This window comes from Anguilla rostrata, chromosome 7, assembly GCF_018555375.3.
Source record: "Anguilla rostrata isolate EN2019 chromosome 7, ASM1855537v3, whole genome shotgun sequence".
Taxonomy (NCBI): domain Eukaryota; kingdom Metazoa; phylum Chordata; class Actinopteri; order Anguilliformes; family Anguillidae; genus Anguilla; species Anguilla rostrata.
In genome coordinates, this window is record NC_057939.1 from 33,345,965 (window position 1) to 33,363,798 (window position 17,834).

General features: G+C 43.1%; 1 protein-coding gene across 1 annotated transcript in view; it reads right to left on the minus strand.

The window, feature by feature from the left end:
- Positions 1-17,834, minus strand: part of LOC135258590 (uncharacterized) — a 614,972-nt gene that overhangs the window by 596,557 nt on the left and 581 nt on the right. Inside the window, exon 2 of the mRNA XM_064342055.1 lies at positions 14,402-16,226. Within this exon, the coding sequence (XP_064198125.1) occupies positions 14,502-16,226 (1,725 nt within the window). The 3' untranslated portion in view covers positions 14,402-14,501. The remainder of the gene's footprint in view (positions 1-14,401; positions 16,227-17,834) is intronic.

Here is a 17,834-nt window from a genome sequence, read left to right on the forward strand (position 1 = left end):
GTGTGTGTGTGTGTGTATGTGTGTGAGGAGTGTTTGGGAGTTGCGAACTGCAGACACGTGTTCCAGGAGAACAAAGGATCCAAGATTGAGCAGGGGGTGGAGGACGGAGTGTAGCACAGTGGGTAAGGAACTGGGCTTGTAACCGAAAGGTCGCAGGTTCGATTCCCGGATAGGGCACTGCCGTTGTACCCTTGAGCAAGGTACTTAACTGAAATTGCTTCAGTATATATCCAGCTGTACAAATGGATACAATGTAAAATGCTATGTAAAAAGTTGTGTAAGTCGCTCTGGATAAGAGCGTCTGCTAAATGCCTGTAATGTAATGTAATGGTTTGAGGTCACACATGCGCAAAATTAACATTGGCAAACATTTGCCTCCCGTTCACTTCCATTCTATGCAAGCGAAGGGGCGAATAAAACATTCGCTTCCGGTGGCAAAGCATGGTGAACTTTGACCGGGATAATTCACAACCTCAACCAATAGTAAAGAAGTGCGTGTGGTTGAACCCACTTGGCTGTAATTGACTGTAGTTTTCTTAGTGAGCCAGGAAGGAGGACCAACAACCGCAACCACTCAAACAGACTGATTTCAATCCTGCACTGCCCACATTCAGCACGACAAGATACAAATTTTGCCTCGGCAGGTGATGGTCATTCGCCTGCATTCGCACGTGTGACTGTGCCCTGAAACTAGCTGGAAGTAGTGATTAACCAATGGCACATGGAGCGTGCCAAACACATGAAGGATATTGGCTATATGGCTATCGGTGTGTGTTTTCCGAGATCAACACGCCGTGTTATGACCAGTTAGTATTTAAAATAGATCACATGTAAGATCTGTTCTGCGCGTGACATATTAAACTAACGCAGCGCGGTGGATGGCTTAGAGCCAACCACAAAAGAATGGTAACACAAGGAGCATTTACATTAATCATTAAAACACAATAACCATCACAGTTACATACCTCCAATCGTAAATGTGGCTAAATTTAGTCCGCCAATAATTATACCCAGAGGTACAGCCTTACTTGAGTCCTTTGGTTTCGTCTGTGAGAGTTGTGGTGGAAATAGGGAAGCCATCTGCTCTTTTCTAGCACCTGAAACAAAGTCAGTGCTAGAGTGAGAGCACCTATTCGACCACCTTCGTTTGACAGACAGGAAAACATAAACTGATTTGCAACTATATATGAAATAGGCGAAATATCAGTAACAACCTGTACCTAGTTATGTAAGAAAAAATGTCCTTGTTATCCTCCCATGGTTATTTGTTCAGTACTTTCACAATTTTTTTTCTGTGCCGGCAAATAAGTCAGAGGTGGTCCAGAGCTAGCTTTTGGTTGCTAAGGGGACATGTATCGACCACCCCATATAAATGAGTGGAACTTGACATAAATTTGCTAGCATACTGTATAAGTGTCCTTTCTGTCTTGCGTATTTGAGGTTATATGAGAAAGGGTGGTCCCTATCAGCACGTCTAGGAATCCGTATATATTCACAGTTGTAACCCAAGTTGCAGGACGCAAAATAGCCGTTAGGAAAGCAGTTTGAAAATATGAAGCAGCGTCTGCGCCATTGGCTTTAATGGGTCGCGATGAGATAATTACGAGCGTGTTGCTTGTCTTAAAGTTGATATAGTAGATAAGGCTGTATTAGTATTACTAAATGTGTATGTATGAAGTTGATTTGTTTATTTATACAGTTTATGATGTGTATTTTTACAGGACTTACATTTTAATAGGTAACGATGTCCAGTTATTTCTCAAAAATATGAAGTAACAATGGGTAAGCACCAGCTATAATAATCGCAGGGATTCAAGCAATTCGTTTCACAATTCCCTAGTGGGGTTACAAAGTTAAATAATGTATTTTTACAAATTTTCAAAATGGCATTTGTTCCAGGTTGCACCCCACAGCACAACAACCTGAGCCCAACGTCAGTCTTCTCATCAGTTTAACTTTCACTCCGTTTGTAATCTGTGCCATATTAGCCAGTAAACACAAACCCAATAATAAACAAACACAGAGTGGAAGTTAACTTCGGGCTAAGCGCATAACCTTGGCAACGCGCGTGCGTCCGATGAAAGTGTCTATAAAGGATGTGGTGGTCCTGGTGTACCTCAGGACTAGGAATGGCCTGTCCTCCAGCTGGCCCTGGGTTTGGTCATGCTTCCAGAGACAGCTGTGGGTGGGTCACCCTTCTCAAAACCATCCACCCGCACTGCCAGATGACTCTCGGATGTGATGAGTGCCGTTCTGCCGTGCTACGCAACATCCATTCTGGAAAAACCTCTTCCCGCCACCTGCAGAAATCCATTCTGGCAGTCACGCACAGACTTGTCTTACCTGCAGGTATGTCAGACAGATCTTAGGCATGGTGGGTGTGGTGAGGTTACTCTATGTATGCACAAACTGTGGCAATACAATGAAAGCATGTCCTGTGAACTCAAAGGCTCAGCACAGCTCATTCAGCACTCTCATGAAACCCAGCTGGGTGCAGGCTATGTTGAATGTCTTGATTCATCTTGGATTTAGACACCTTTTTTCTGCCTTTTCTACGCTGCAGCCATATACTGTGTTGTATATACTACATGAAAGGGAGGAAGTGCTCACATACAGACAGAATAATGAAACTTGGCTGTATTCATGCTATAGTGTTCCTGAATCGTATACATTCAGGCTCATATCGAATACAGTCAAATTATTACAGCTTACTGAAATTCCAATCTTCATCTAAAAATGTCTCAATCTTTAACATGTTTTGCAATGGGTGACATGTTAAAGGACACAGTTATAAACATGGACACAGCCTTGATTTTATCGTCACTCAAGGTCTCTATAGATAGTACATATATTAGTGAGACTGCTGTTTCTGACCTCCATTATCTTAATAATTTTTTTAAAGGACATTACCATTTCTGCCTTGCTCTTCCGATGTATTCGCAGAAAGTCTTTGTACCACACTAAAAGCAACCACTGACTCTGGCCCCACTGAAACCACATTTTAACCTAAAGTCCAGTGAAAAAATGAAGAGACTGCAAATTTAAAGAAAAAATTCCACTGAGCTGAAAGAAAATGAGATTTATAGGTTGGTTGTAATAATAGCAGATCTGATGCAGCGATTGTTGCGAGCCAGAGTATCTTTTAAAATATCTGTGTTCAAAATATTTTAGCATTTAAAATTTTTGTTTTCCTCTTAGATTTCTGTTCTCTGTAACTGACTGAATAATAAAACCTTCAGCTCCAGTAAACTGTGTATTATTCTCCATATCAATGTATTATGTATTTGCCACAATTTTCAGAGACAAGATAACAAATATCAGGATTGGCATATATTTAAGATTATTGAATGTACTTTTAGCCCTGCAATAGATCAGTGACCTGTCCAGGGCGTATTCCTGCTTTGCGCACAATACATGCTGCAATAGGCTCCAGCACCACCTGTGACCCTGACCAGGATAAATGGGCATAGATGTATGAACACTGCAAAATATTCAATGCAAGGAGGGAAATAATTGAAAATTTTGACAACAAAAACCAGGTTACATTGTAGTTCTATTCCTGCTTACACATCCAACTTAGGTTATGACTATTTTGGCCAAGGACAGTTTCTCTGGCCAACAGGACAAAGCAATAACCATTGCATTGGACGGGGAATTGTGATCGCAGGGGAGATGCGGGTTGCAATCGCATGATTCTTCTGAACACACCCAGGTCCCAGTGTAGACATCCAGGTGACAAGGACATTGAATAAACTGTGTGCATGTGAAGTGCATATGGACATTCTGTGCGGCATCTGTATTATATTTATATTACATATAATACATCCCACATGTTCTAAATTTAAAACTTATATCAATAATATATTTCGAACCCACAGCCAGGAAGTGTTAAATCATACATCTTTGTTCTGCTGAATGAAATCACTATTAAATTATACACTATGTTATAGGGGAACAATGATGATGCAATATGTTGTCTTAAGATGAGCTTTGAAGAACAGCTTAACATGCACAGAAAGCTTAGAACTCTCCTAAACATCTAATGATGTCAATTAGCTGTCAGACTGAAGAATGATAGGAAGGCTTTCTTTCATCATAGAAGTAGATAATAATGATAATAATAAATAAAATAATAATAATAATAATTATTATTATTATTATTATTATTATAACAACAACAAATATAACAATGATTCTGTCCAAAGAGCTAGCGCAACATGACGCTGGAATCAGCCAGGTCCATGCTCTCTGAATGAAGTTCATGTTCCAAAAATTTCCTGATCAGACTTATGGTTCAAGAGAGGAAGATCTTAAAGTATTATTTTTTCAAATGGAAAAATAGCCAAAAATGGTGAATATTTAATTTTTTAAATATTAAAAAGTTTTTACTCGTTGCAAGTCAACCATGTCCATCTAACAACACCATGCATTTTCATGGATTCATTGTCATGGTTCCTTATTCCGTTTGCTATGCGGCGTCGTGGGCTGTGCTAATCGATGCCGTTTCGTGCTAATCGGCTACTCAGTATCCCTGTTGAGGAAACCGAGTGCTGTTTCAGGTAGCTCAGTGTGGTAATCTTCAGGACCACCTGAGGGCGCTCCGTGATTGCTTTTGATTACGACCGATTGTTTGCACCTGATTGAGAGAGCTTATATACGCTCACGTGAGATCTGTTCTTCGCTTTAGTGTCTACTCACGTTACACGAAAGCCGGTAACAGTGAAAAGCTCTCTTAGAGAAAATTGTGGTAAGGAAAAAGGAATAGGATTTTGAATATAGCTTTTTGTTTTGACTAGTAGTAAAACTTCAGTCCTACTAGTCACTTAGCTTTGTTCCGTATTATCCTTAATACGGCTTTTTTGCCTTCCTTGTTACAAGGCACCTTTTCTTTTGCTTTTCTCCAGACTGCACTGCAGTCTTTACTAAAATTCTACTCACTCCTTACGCCTTAGTTTCGTTCTTCGGCTGAGACCTTTACTTTGTGTTGGGATCTTCTCCTTTAGGAGTTGAGTCATTTCTTTTCATTACCCAGAGATTAGAGTAGATTGCTCAACTCAGACATTCATTGCTCCTGCAACCAAACTATGTAGAGACAACAAACTTTGTGTTATAGCTTTATTAGTACACAATACACTACAATTATGCTAAACACTGAGTTTTTAAGAGCCACCATTTGTTGTGCAGGTCGTCCATTTAACAAGCACCCCCTCCTTGCAGTCTCATCTGCAACTAAACCTCCCAAACATGGCATACTGGGCAACGGCGTCCATCTGGTAGCTCCTTAAAAATAATTTTCAGCACCAAAACTTTGTATTTTGTCATAGCAACAAAGTAAAGCCAACAATACCTGAAGGTATGCCAATACAGCGATATAAAATGCTGTTAACTGAGCAGCAAAATGAACAGGGATTTCTGTGGAATTAAACCATATCATTCTCCTATCAATATCTGTGACTAAATATGCAGAAATTATACAATTGGTTTTACACATAGAGATGTCCATTTCGAGATTCAGCAGTCATTTATTGTCTTGAACAATTTGCTTGAGAAATAAATACGCAAATAGAAAGTGGGGGTAGAAATTTACAACGCGCAAACCCCCCTTTGGGGAGTGGGTCAGAGAAATATGATGAAGAGTAGCTAGGAGATATACAAACATGCACGTCTTACTGTTGGTAATTTCTAGTTTTTACGTTGCATCGTATTTTTGATATTGCTATATATTTGCATTGGTCGTAAGAGACAACTGCAGGCCTTGGCTAATAATGCTCAGTATATTTGTGTTGGGGGCTAAATAACATCCCTAGGTGTTAGTATGGAATAAAAAGGGAATGGAAAATTTTCAAATTTATTCATTCAAACCCATTCAAATTTGCAGTGTGCTGACATGCTAGATTATGGTAAAATTTCCATTGGAATGATTATAATAGTAATATGTTGTCCTATTCCCATGCAACTAAAGATTACATACTGCAGAGTACAGACAAACGTGAAAATTATTATATACATAGGTATGTGTACTACGGTGTGTCACAATGGTTTTGCATTATTTTTCAGTGATATCAATGTTTAATCATAAACCATCATATAGGGGCACATTTATATGCTTTATAATGGACAAAATTCATTTTATTCATTTTTGGAGAAGTGTTTTCCATAGGTTTTTAGACTACTACAAATCTTAGATTCCTATACTGATGGAAAAAATTTCACTTGAAAATGGTGCAAAAGTGAGTCTCATGAGTCAAAACAGTTGATTTGTAGTGAAATATGACTATTCTATGATTTACAGCAATTCACAATTTAGATATTTTGGATAGATTTGGAGACGCTAAAGGACATGAGGTACACTTTTAGCTTCATAGATCTTTAGTAGTTTCACATATCACCCTCAGATTTTGCACACTTGTGGTGAAGGTGTTTATGATCCAGAACATGTATAGTTATACCTGCAATATAGGTAGCGATCTCTCAGTATTTCATTTCAAACTGAAGGAGAACAGTTTTTTTTGCATTTTCGCCAAAATAATTGCATTTGTAGCACCTTATTTCTACCTAAATTATGAATATAATCTAATTTAAATGTCGTTTTTGAATGGTATAATTTGAACCATTTTCCAAGTCTCTGCGATGTTCACACCTGGAGTTCAGCTTTCTAATAGCGCACCCCCTAAATAAGCATGGATGAGTAGCTGTTATAATTACTGAATTCCTTTAATTAAATATATGGCACTCATGTTACATGTACACTCATTCCAGCACTTTTTGTAATTTGTATTTTCGTCCTAATATTGCAGCTTGTTCTTCTCCCTAGTTTGACTTGACATAAGATGGGTCAGAATAAAGCTGGCAGTATACTCAGTAAGAAGAGAACTTCAGGATTGAGAATCACCGGCGAACATGTCCACAAACACTGTTGTGGGTATAGTCAGTGAGAACACCGCACCGTTTAAAGTCACTCCACGCCGCTGGGGCGTGAATAATTACGAATAATTACGAGGCAGCTATTAACCGGGGCTGGAATCTCAACCAGACCTCCATCTTGCGGCTACGCCATGGATGTATAAAGAGAGGAGCTACGTGCGATCACAACACAAAACAAAAAGTTTAAAGTGGCTTTAGTTTATCTAGCTATGCAAAAGAGAAAAAAAAGGCGAAGAAGATGGTATGTTTGCCCTCTAAATAAGAGTAGGACGGAGAATGGAGAGTTTTGTCTGTACATTCGGCAAATGCGAGTTTAGACGAGGGGGTCCACTTTCTCTTATTTCTGAATGTGTGCTAGGTGTTTTGATGACTTGCTGAAACGAGTAGCACCGTTCATCAAACATCCGGGAACTCGCAGAATTCCCATCTCTACAGAAGAGACTGGCGTTGACTCTCTGTACATTAGCATGTGAATTCAGCCCTCTGAACTCTCAACCGTGACGTAACCAACTATGTGATATTTGGACCAATAGCTGAGAGGGGAAGGTCGGAGAACAAGAGAGAACTTTTCGAAAAGTTCTCCCTGGAGGCCGTCGCACACTGCACCGTACGAACACACAACACCGCGTCTTTTTGTTCGTCAGTTGTTCGGATTGCTTCGTTTTGCTCAGAAAGTTCTACTTCGTACGAAGTAGGCTATACTGCCTACTTAATGTTCACTGTGTGAACTGAACTGTGTTCTTGGCTATAAATAGCTGTACGAAATGAGTATTGTACCTTATGAAACCTGTGTTTTGTAGTTGTTCCAATGACCATGATATGTACTTTTGTACGTCGTTTTGGATGAAAGTGTGTGCTAAATTAATGTAATGTAATGTACTGTATGTTAGCCAAAAATATAACAAACAGCATGGTCTTTCACTGATGAGCAAGTCAGCCTGATTCGTCCAGAGCCAGTCAAATAAACCAAAAAAGTAATGAATTGGTACAAAAGTTGTGTTGTTTAGGACTTTCACACGTTGTCCATCCACCTTTAACATAATTTGTTGGTACAGTCACTGTCGCTCATTTTAAGTGAGACAGTTCAAAGTTTGAAGAGGGTTACACAGTGCAAGGAGAGTACCACAGTTAATTATGTTTATTTATACATATACAGACAGGTGACAAATTAAATGAAAAACCTGAATAAATGAGTGGAGAAACATAACAAATGCAGATGCTTCAATACAAGTGTACTGCATGAAACAATTAAGCAATTAGCATCCTATCATGCCCAGTTGACCTCAGTCTTGGATCAAGATAGCAAGAGGAAAAAAAAAAATCTCAACCTTTATTTTTCCATCAGCAAGCCCCCCCCCCCCCCCCCAGGCTTATTCTGGCTGTTGGACGGAGACTGAATAAACCTGAACTGTAAGTACTCGGGTGGAGTGGTAGTGTAACAAAAGAAAAAGAATCAAATAATTAGACAGTGGCAGAACACTGTTATTAATAACGATAGGACAAACTAATTACGCTGAAGACGTCACATATACTTAACTGCGTGCAACGTGCATATAATTTTATTAAGCAAATCCAACAATTTTATTTCTTAAGTAAATACAACTATTTATTTTTTGAGTCTACTTAATAAAACTGCGTACAACCACTAGCCAACATTTTGTGTGTGTGTGTGTAGTAGTAGTAGAGTTCTATATCTCATATCGCTTAACTAGCCTATGTTTTCCAGTACCATGTTTGTAGTTTCTATATCTAAAATCAAGTAGCTACAATTGTAGGCTAGCTATATTGGCATAAAAGTAAAATTGTTGGACCAGCATCATTTGTAGACAAAGCAAATCGCAGCTTAGATTAAAAACACCATTGTCCATCGGATATTGAAAGCAAAACCTAAAATGGGCCACGTCATGTCACCACCACAATTGCCCTGCGCCAATTTTGTGGCAAAATTTGTTACTATCACGTGAGCCAAAAAACAAATATAAGCCAAATTGTATAGAAACCCGTTTTGGCATAAAAGTTAAATAATTGCACCTGTATCATATCTGGACAAAATCCCAGCTTTTAGATTAACACCATTATCCGTCGGATATTTAAAGATAAATTCCCTGCCAAATATGGACTCGATTTATTGTGTTACCACAACTGCTCTGCCCCATATAAAATTTATGTTATCATGTTGCTATCACATAATATTGGACATTTAAGTGACCATACCATGAATGAATGGACACGCTAAAAGTTCTGAACAGCAGAAGATTGGCCACATTTCATGTGAATCATGCTTACCTGTCTATCAGGCAGAATCAGTAGGGAAATGGGATGAAAACAGGAGGAATTAGACGCATTTTTAAAATGACAAGGTGATCTACCAGCATGGCCTCTGTATTTGACTGTACAATCATGATCAACGTATTGGGCACCTCTGGCTTACAGCAAACAGGAGCTTTCTCCGCAACAAACTATTGCTGCCAACCTACCCGATGAACAACAAAATAAGAATAATAATAAAAAATCAAACCAATTTTTTACTTAAATCTGATTGTTAGATCAACTCACTGAAAATCCAGTATTTCTAGCCTGCTGCTTCACATGAGAGAAAAAAGGGTGGTTCTGACTACTGGGATGATATGAACATTCTCAATGATTGAATTCAGTTAAGCTACGGTGGGTCTTTCAGCAAAAAACATTTGACTCAATACATGTAATATGAAAAATATCTGAATCTTTTTTCAGGTTCAGAATTCTAAAACGATTGCCCCCTTAACTTTTAACACCCCCCTTTAAATTAAATTATTTTCGCCTTAAAGCCCCCCTCCGTCCCACGAACGCCAACTGCCCCTGTTGAGAAACCCTAATCTAAGTGATTTTGAAATAGGGTTTATTATTGAGGCACGGATGACAGGAGCTTCAGTTACAAAGACTGCTCAACTGGCTAGTGTTTCAATAGGAACTGTGACCTAAGGTGTCTTTCCCATAGATCTAAATGCAGAAGTCATCAGTAAATAGGGTTAGAAATTGTGGTTGTAAGTCCACGTTCAATGACCAGGATGCTTGTGCATTTGTGTGATATGTAAGGAAAAACAGAAGAGCAACTCTTCTGCAGGTGACTGAGAATGTCAATGCAGGATGTGAACAGTCTGTCGAACTACATGGAGAAGGATATTATAGTAGGGTTGTAGTGCATAAAACCCCTCTTTACAAAGACAAATGCACATTTGAGAGTTCAGTGGTGCAAAAGCCATAGGCCTACAGAGTCTGGTCTACAGAGATATATTCTCGACACCATATTCTCGACAAGTGGGGGAGCGCATGTGCGCTGTACACCTAGAGAACAGTACAGGCCTGAATGCTTGAGTGATCACCTTCATCCTATGATGAAACGTCTGTCCTGATGGGAGTGGTCCCTTCCAGGATGACAATGCTCCCATACACAGGGCATGAGGGGGTCACTGAATGGTTTGATAAGTATGAAAATTATGTTAATTATATGCACAGTCCTCAGATCTCAACTCAATTGAGCACATATGGGAGATTTGGACCGACATGTTAGACAGCAGTCTCCACCACCACCATCAAAATGCCAAATAAGGAAATATCTTTTGGAAGAATGGTGTTCCATCCTTCCAGTGGAGTTCCAGTGACTTGTACAATCTATCCCAAGGCGCATTTAAGCTGTTCTGGTGGCTTGTGGTGGTCCAACACCTTACTAAGACACTTTATGTTGGTTTGTTCTTTAATTTCTCACGTCTGTATATACAGGGTTCGAGTTATGTGGGAGCCAGTGGGAGCTGAGCTCCCAGAAGGAGGGGTCTGAGCTCCCATGAAAGCAGTAAAATCATGCATCTGTGGGGGTCGCTAATACATTACCAACAACTATTATTTTAATCACAAATAATGCATTTTTCAATGTAATGAGTATTATTTACGTTAACAAGATAAATAGGCTAAAAGAAACATGTTTTCCAAAAGAACAAAATGCACCATATTCTCTCGTGAATGACAGTATGGCTGCACTTCACCAGGAAAGCCACCATGGTGCGTAGTAGAATATTGCGCAAACTATGCCTGTTCCTGTTGAGAGCGCTCGCAAATGTTCAAACCCATTTGGAAGAAGAAGCCACTACATGTATCAGCCAACATTATCTTTATTGAATAGAAAGTGGTAGTATAGACTAGCTACCATGCCGCCGGCAGCTCCCAGCATGCTCCGTGCACGGGACACTTTATCGGGTTTGTGTGGGACTGTTGCCCTGTAAATGTTGTAAATAGCGTGATTATTGTCCAGTACAAACGTGTCTGTGTTGTATGATTTGTATTTTGTTGTCTTTGGCTGTTTGTGTAGTGTGCCACCATGGGCGAGACGAAGGAGGAGTTTTAAGGGCTTCTCCTCTGTTTGCCATTGTAAATTGAACCGACCGTATTGAATGTTCCTCAATAAAGCTCGATTTGAGTTTGAACTACTTTACGTGTCAGCCTTTATCATGGATCTTCATCAGGTTACACCTAACGTTAGTTATTTTAGAGACCCCCACAAAGCTCAGATTGTAACTCAAACCCTGTGTGTGTGTGTATGTATGTATATATGTATGTATGTATGTATGTATGTATATATATGTATATGTATGTATATATATAATGTCCGGTTCCACTTTCCCCTTGCTTGTTTGTTTATGGCGTCTCTTGTCTGCACACAGTTTTGCCAGTCTCTCTGAAATGCATGTGACCAGGTGGCTGTTCTTTTCTTTTAATCATTTGGTAGAGGACTGAATTACTCGTGTACAATCCTGAAATGGCTACTGTAGCTGCAGTGTACAAAAAGTTATTGACCGTGTTACATTTGATGCATTACTCTCCCTTAAACTAACATGGATGATATTAGCAAGAAGGTTACAAGAACAGCCTGTCCCTATTCGCAGCTCATCACTAAAATTTATTTTCTTATCCTTCCCCCTTAAAGTAAGACCAGCGGTACTTTGAACACAAGCCACTGTTCTAGTCCTGTGATCAAAGTATTAACCGTCAGATATGGATTTGAGTGTTCACATTTGCCACCTGGTAGTTGGGCGAAGAAGTAGTTCTTGTGGGGGGAAAAAAGAAGTAAATTTTCCTCTGCCGGGACGATATCTTGTGGGGGGGGAGAGCCAAATGAAACCCTAAACCACTATAATAATAATAATAATAATAATAATAATAAATAATTAAAGCCGCAAGCGGCGTTGGGAGGGGTACAAGCATTGTCACTATTGCGCCCCCTATGGAGCGATTTAAAAATGGTTTTGTCCTCATGAACGTATACCTTCACCCAACATATCTACTGAATATCATGATTGTATAAAATATTGATGACTTACGGCCAATTTTGTGCTAAGAGACACTGTCGGATTACGTTGCGTTGCCATGGATGTGTCCTAGCTGCTTGCCGTGAAGGCCTTTTCTATGTCGTAACACTTACATGGCCCGGTACGTATGTACAGCTGCAGTGCTTCCACGTCGCAACTAAAAAAGGCGTCAGACTAGTGTTGTCATGATACCAAAATTGACTTTGATACCGATACCAGGTTTAGTATCACAATACTCAATACTGCAACGATACTTGAAACTTAAACGATACTGATTCGATACTCGGTACCTAACGATACTGAAATTACCTTCATAGATCAGAAACCTAATGTCCAAAAGGGTTAACCTCATTTTCGAATTCACAGTTTATTAAAAACCTGGTTTATGAACAACCTTTAAGTTGAAGCCTGTTCAACATATTAATAAGCATAGGCCTATCGTGTTACAACACTAAACAATAGAAAAATATATTAAATAAATTTCAAAAATGTAACTATTGTAAACTAAATAATCTTTAAACAGGTCTTTCACTTTTAAATAGATCTAAAAACAGCATATTCTAATAACAATACAGCATCTTCCTATAATAAAATATTTATAAATTAGAACACCTATTGCTACTGAAGTCAACTGAGTGGAAGCTTGCGCAGTATCAGGGAAGTGAATGCACAAGCGCAGGTCACCTCACTTGGCAACCTTAGTTGCTACTGCCATCTAGCGAAGATTCTGACAAACTACACTTTTCATCCTCTAAATCGGTAATGCGGGAGACACATTTCCCTGGCTTTTACATTTGACGCAAAACTACCGAACGTCGGAAAATTCTAATACGGAACCGTTTTTTTTTTTTTTTTTTAAGTACCGAGAAAGTGCTGAAGTTTCGGTATACGGTGCAACACTACGTCAGACACATATTCCAATCCATGGCTCAGCTTAGCAGAGAATGCACATTTCAGAGCGCCTCAGAGACAGATAGAATAATAACACATAAATGTCACGGTACGGGTAAGGGGGACCCAAACGCAGAGGGAAAAAAAAACACAAACTCAAAAGGGAAAATTAACAAAGACTTTACTAACACGACAGGCAAACAAGTAGGGAACAGACAAGGCCACAATGGGCAAAAACACAAACTCAAAAAATAATCTAATGAAACAGAAAACAACAGGAACTCAAAAACACAGGCAGGGCAGAACACGGGAAGGCAGAGCACAAGGGAAGGTCAAACAAAACACAAGTCAGGAACAAAATACAGGCAGGTACATACGGTTTGCAACAAACAGAATTCGGGAACAAACACAAGGAACCAGCACCCGAGTCAAGGGGACAAAGAACTTAAATAGACAAGGGGTAACAAGACAAGGGGTAACAAGACACAGGTGAACTCAAAAAACAATCAAAACAGAAGGAGGGGATAACAAAACACAGGTGGGAACAATGATGGGATAACGAGACAATTGAAAACAATCATACAATTAACAGGGGGGGAGCAGGACACAAAACAGAAGTGCCGCCATCTGGCGGCCCAACAAGGGAAACACAGACAGGAAAACAGGACCATGACAGTACCCCCCCCCCCCAAGGGACGGTTCCTGACGTCCCAGGAGGCCGACCCGGGGAGGGAGTCAACAGAGGGTGGGGGCTGGAGACAGGACTCAGACAGGAACAGGGACTGGACACAGAACTGGGGCAGGAACAGGACTGGACTGGACAGGACAAGACTCGGGGCTGGACTGGGCAGGACAGGAACAAGACAACAACAAGACTTGGGGCTGGACTGGGCAGGACAGGAACAAGACAACAACAAGACTCGGGGCTGGACTGGGCAGGACAGGAACAAGACAACAACAAGACTCGGGGCTGGACTGGGCAGGACAGGAACAAGACAACAACAAGACTCGGGGCTGGACTGGGCAGGACAGGAACAAGACAACAAGACTCGGGGCTGGAGTGGACAGGAACGGAACTCGGGGCTGGAGAGGAACTCGGGGCTGGAGAGGAACTCGGGGCTGGACAGGAACTCGGGGCTGGACAGGAACTCGGGGCTGGACAGGAACTCGGGGCTGGACAGGAACAGGACAGGAACTAGACTCGGGCAAGGTAGACACACCGGACTAGACATGACTAGACAGAACACCGGACTGGAACAAGACGAGACAAGACAGAACACTGGACTGGACGTTAGACAGGAACGGACAACACCACGACCCTACATGAAAACACACACACACACAGGACTAGGCACAGACACGACGAGACCTAAAAGGACAAACAAAGGGACAAGCAGGCGGGGAGGCATACTGCGACACCGACAGACACACAAAGGGACAGACAGACAGGGAAGGAGAGGGAGGAACCAAAAAACTGGCACAAGGACTGACAAATAGGCAGACAAGACAAGAAACATGCGGATTGACACGCAGACAGACAGGCAGACAGGCGGGAGAACACATTGGCCGTCGAGCTGACGGCCTGGGGAGCAGACAGACAGGCCAACATACTGGCTGACAAACAGGTGGGCAGACAGGCAGACAAACAGGCGGGCAGACAAATAGACACGGGGGCCACGGAACACACAGACACACGGTTGGGAACACTGGGTGGCGTGGGAACATTAGGTGGAGTGCGGACTCTGGGGGGAGGACGGACACTGGGGGGAGGGCGAACATTAGGGGGAGCGAGAACACTAGGGGGAAAACAGACACTGGGGGGCGTGAGAACATTAGGGGAAGCACGAACGCCAGGGGGAGCACGAACGCCAGGGGAAGCACGAACGCCAGGGGGCAAGGAGTGAACACTAGGGGGAGCGAGAACACTAGGGGAAGAACGGACACTGGGGGGCGTGAGAACACTAGGGGAAGCACGAACGCCAGGGGGAGCACGAACGCCAGGGGAAGCACGAACGCCAGGGGGCAAGGTGTGAACACTAGGGGGAGCGAGAACACTAGGGGAAGAACGGACACTGGGGGGCGTGAGAACACTAGGGGAAGCACGAACACCAAGGGGAGCATGAACGCCAGGTGGAGCACGAACACTAGGGGGCAAGGCAGGTGTCCTCTCCGGGGCTCTGGACGGCTGCGGAGGCCCCCCTGGGGCTCGAGGTGGCTCCGGGGGCCCCCCCGGGGCTCGAGGCGCAAGCAAAGCCCGAAATCTTGGTTTAGCAGGCGGCAGTGGCCCCTCCTGGACTTGGGGCAGAGCAGGCCGTGAAGGCCCCTCCTGGACTTGGGGCAGAGCAGGCCGTGAAGGCCCCTCCGGGACTTGGGGCAGAGCAGGCCGTGAAGGCCCCTCCGGCACTTGGGGCAGAGCAGGCCGTGAAGGCCCCTCCTGGACTTGGGGCAGAGCAGGCCGTGAAGGCCCCTCCGGGACTTGGGGCAGAGCAGGCCGTGAAGGCCCCTCCGGCACTTGGGGCAGAGCAGGCCGTGAAGGCCCCTCCTGGACTTGGGGCAGAGCAGGCCGTGAAGGCCCCTCCGGGACTTGGGGCAGAGCAGGCCGTGAAGGCCCCTCCGGCACTTGGGGCAGAGCAGGCCGTGAAGGCCCCTCCGGCACTTGGGGCAGAGCAGGCCGTGAAGGCCCCTCCGGCACTTGGGGCAGAGCAGGCCGTGAAGGCCCCTCCGGGACTTGGGGCAGGGCAGGCCGTGAAGGCCCCTCCGGGACTTGGGGCAGAGCAGGCCGTGAAGGCCCCTCCGGGACTTGGGGCAGAGCAGGCGGTGAAGGCCCCTCCGGGACTTGGGGCAGAGCAGGCGGTGAAGGCCCCTCCTGGACCTGGGGTGGAGCAGGCCGAGGCCCCTGCCGTCTGGGCTGGGCAGGGGACAGGAACGCGGACCCCAGCCGTAGGGAACCAGGCTGGGCAGCCGGACGGGACCGGCGGGACCCCCGCGGGCCGGGCCCTGGAAAGATCGCCAGTCGAGACCCTTCGAATGACGCAGGGCCGGGAACCGCTGGCTGGGCAGCTGGAGGTCTGGCTGACCGGGAGGCAGCCCGACCACGGCGCCTCCGTGACCGCCCGCCCCGGGCACTGGGAAGCTCAAGGGCGAGGGACTCCCAGTCGCTGGGTGGCGAGTCCTCCGGGTCACTCCACCACCCTGGTGGCATGATAAACAAAAAACACAAACAACAAACAACCAAAAAAAAAAAAAAAAACCTCTGCTGGGTCCCACACTGGCTGGTTCCTTCTGTCACGGTACAGGTAAGGGGGACCCAAACGCAGAGGGAAAAAAAACACAAACTCAAAAGGGAAAATTAACAAAGACTTTACTAACACGACAGGCAAACAAGTAGGGAACAGACAAGGCCACAATGGGCAAAAACACAAACTCAAAAAATAATCTAATGAAACAGAAAACAACAGGAACTCAAAAACACAGGCAGGGCAGAACACGGGAAGGCAGAGCACAAGGGAAGGTCAAACAAAACACAAGTCAGGAACAAAATACAGGCAGGTACATACGGTTTGCAACAAACAGAATTCGGGAACAAACACAAGGAACCAGCACCCGAGTCAAGGGGACAAAGAACTTAAATAGACAAGGGGTAACAAGACACAGGTGAACTCAAAAAACAATCAAACCAGAAGGAGGGGATAACAAGACACAGGTGGGAACAATGATGGGATAACGAGACAATTGAAAACAATCATACAATTAACAGGGGGGGAGCAGGACACAAAACAGAAGTGCCACCATCTGGCGGCCCAACAAGGGAAACACAGACAGGAAAACAGGACCATGACAATAAATACGCATTTCAAATAATAAAGACGACATTGAGAAAAAACGAAACAAAAGACGAAATATCAACTCGCGACCTGCGTAGTGCTCGCAGAATAGCCTACCGTATTATTTATTTAGACACTGGCATATAAGAAAATTTTCGGTTACGCTGACCGATAAAACGCTATTCCAAAAGCAAAATCAGACATGTTATACATCGTTAGAAAGCTTATACTCTCACCTACGGAATAAATGAATTGTCAATCAAGCCAAATTGTACTAAAAAGGGCGACAAAGCCGTAAGCAACAGGTGTGGTATTATGCACAGCTATTTTTGAAGGTAGCCACAAATGCGCGTCTATTTCACAGACGGATTGTCCAAGACAATATATGACCACTCAGTCGCAAAAGGGACATCTCTACGCGTAAAACCATTGGTAAAATAGTATATTTGTTCAATGTTTAGACCCAGATATTGACTGTAGAATAACATGGTATAATTTTTTAAAACTTTGTATCGTTTATTTCGTTATTCAGTGGGCAGCATTTTCACTACTGTATTGACATATTTCAGGGCTAATGTCTGGTTTATCTTGTTGCTACGGAATATTGCATTACATTACATTACAGGCATTTGGCAGACGCTCCTATCCAGAGCGACATACAAAAAGTGTTTAACCATAACCAGGAACAAGTGTGTCGAAAACCCTAGAGGGCAGTAGCCTACCGTTCCAACTGCAGGGAGCAACCGCATAGTTCAACTTGGACCCTGTAGGTTAAACTGGTTAACAGTAACACGAACAAGAACAGCAACAACGCAGTCTATGCAAAAATACAAGCAATAGTTAAGACGAGTGCATT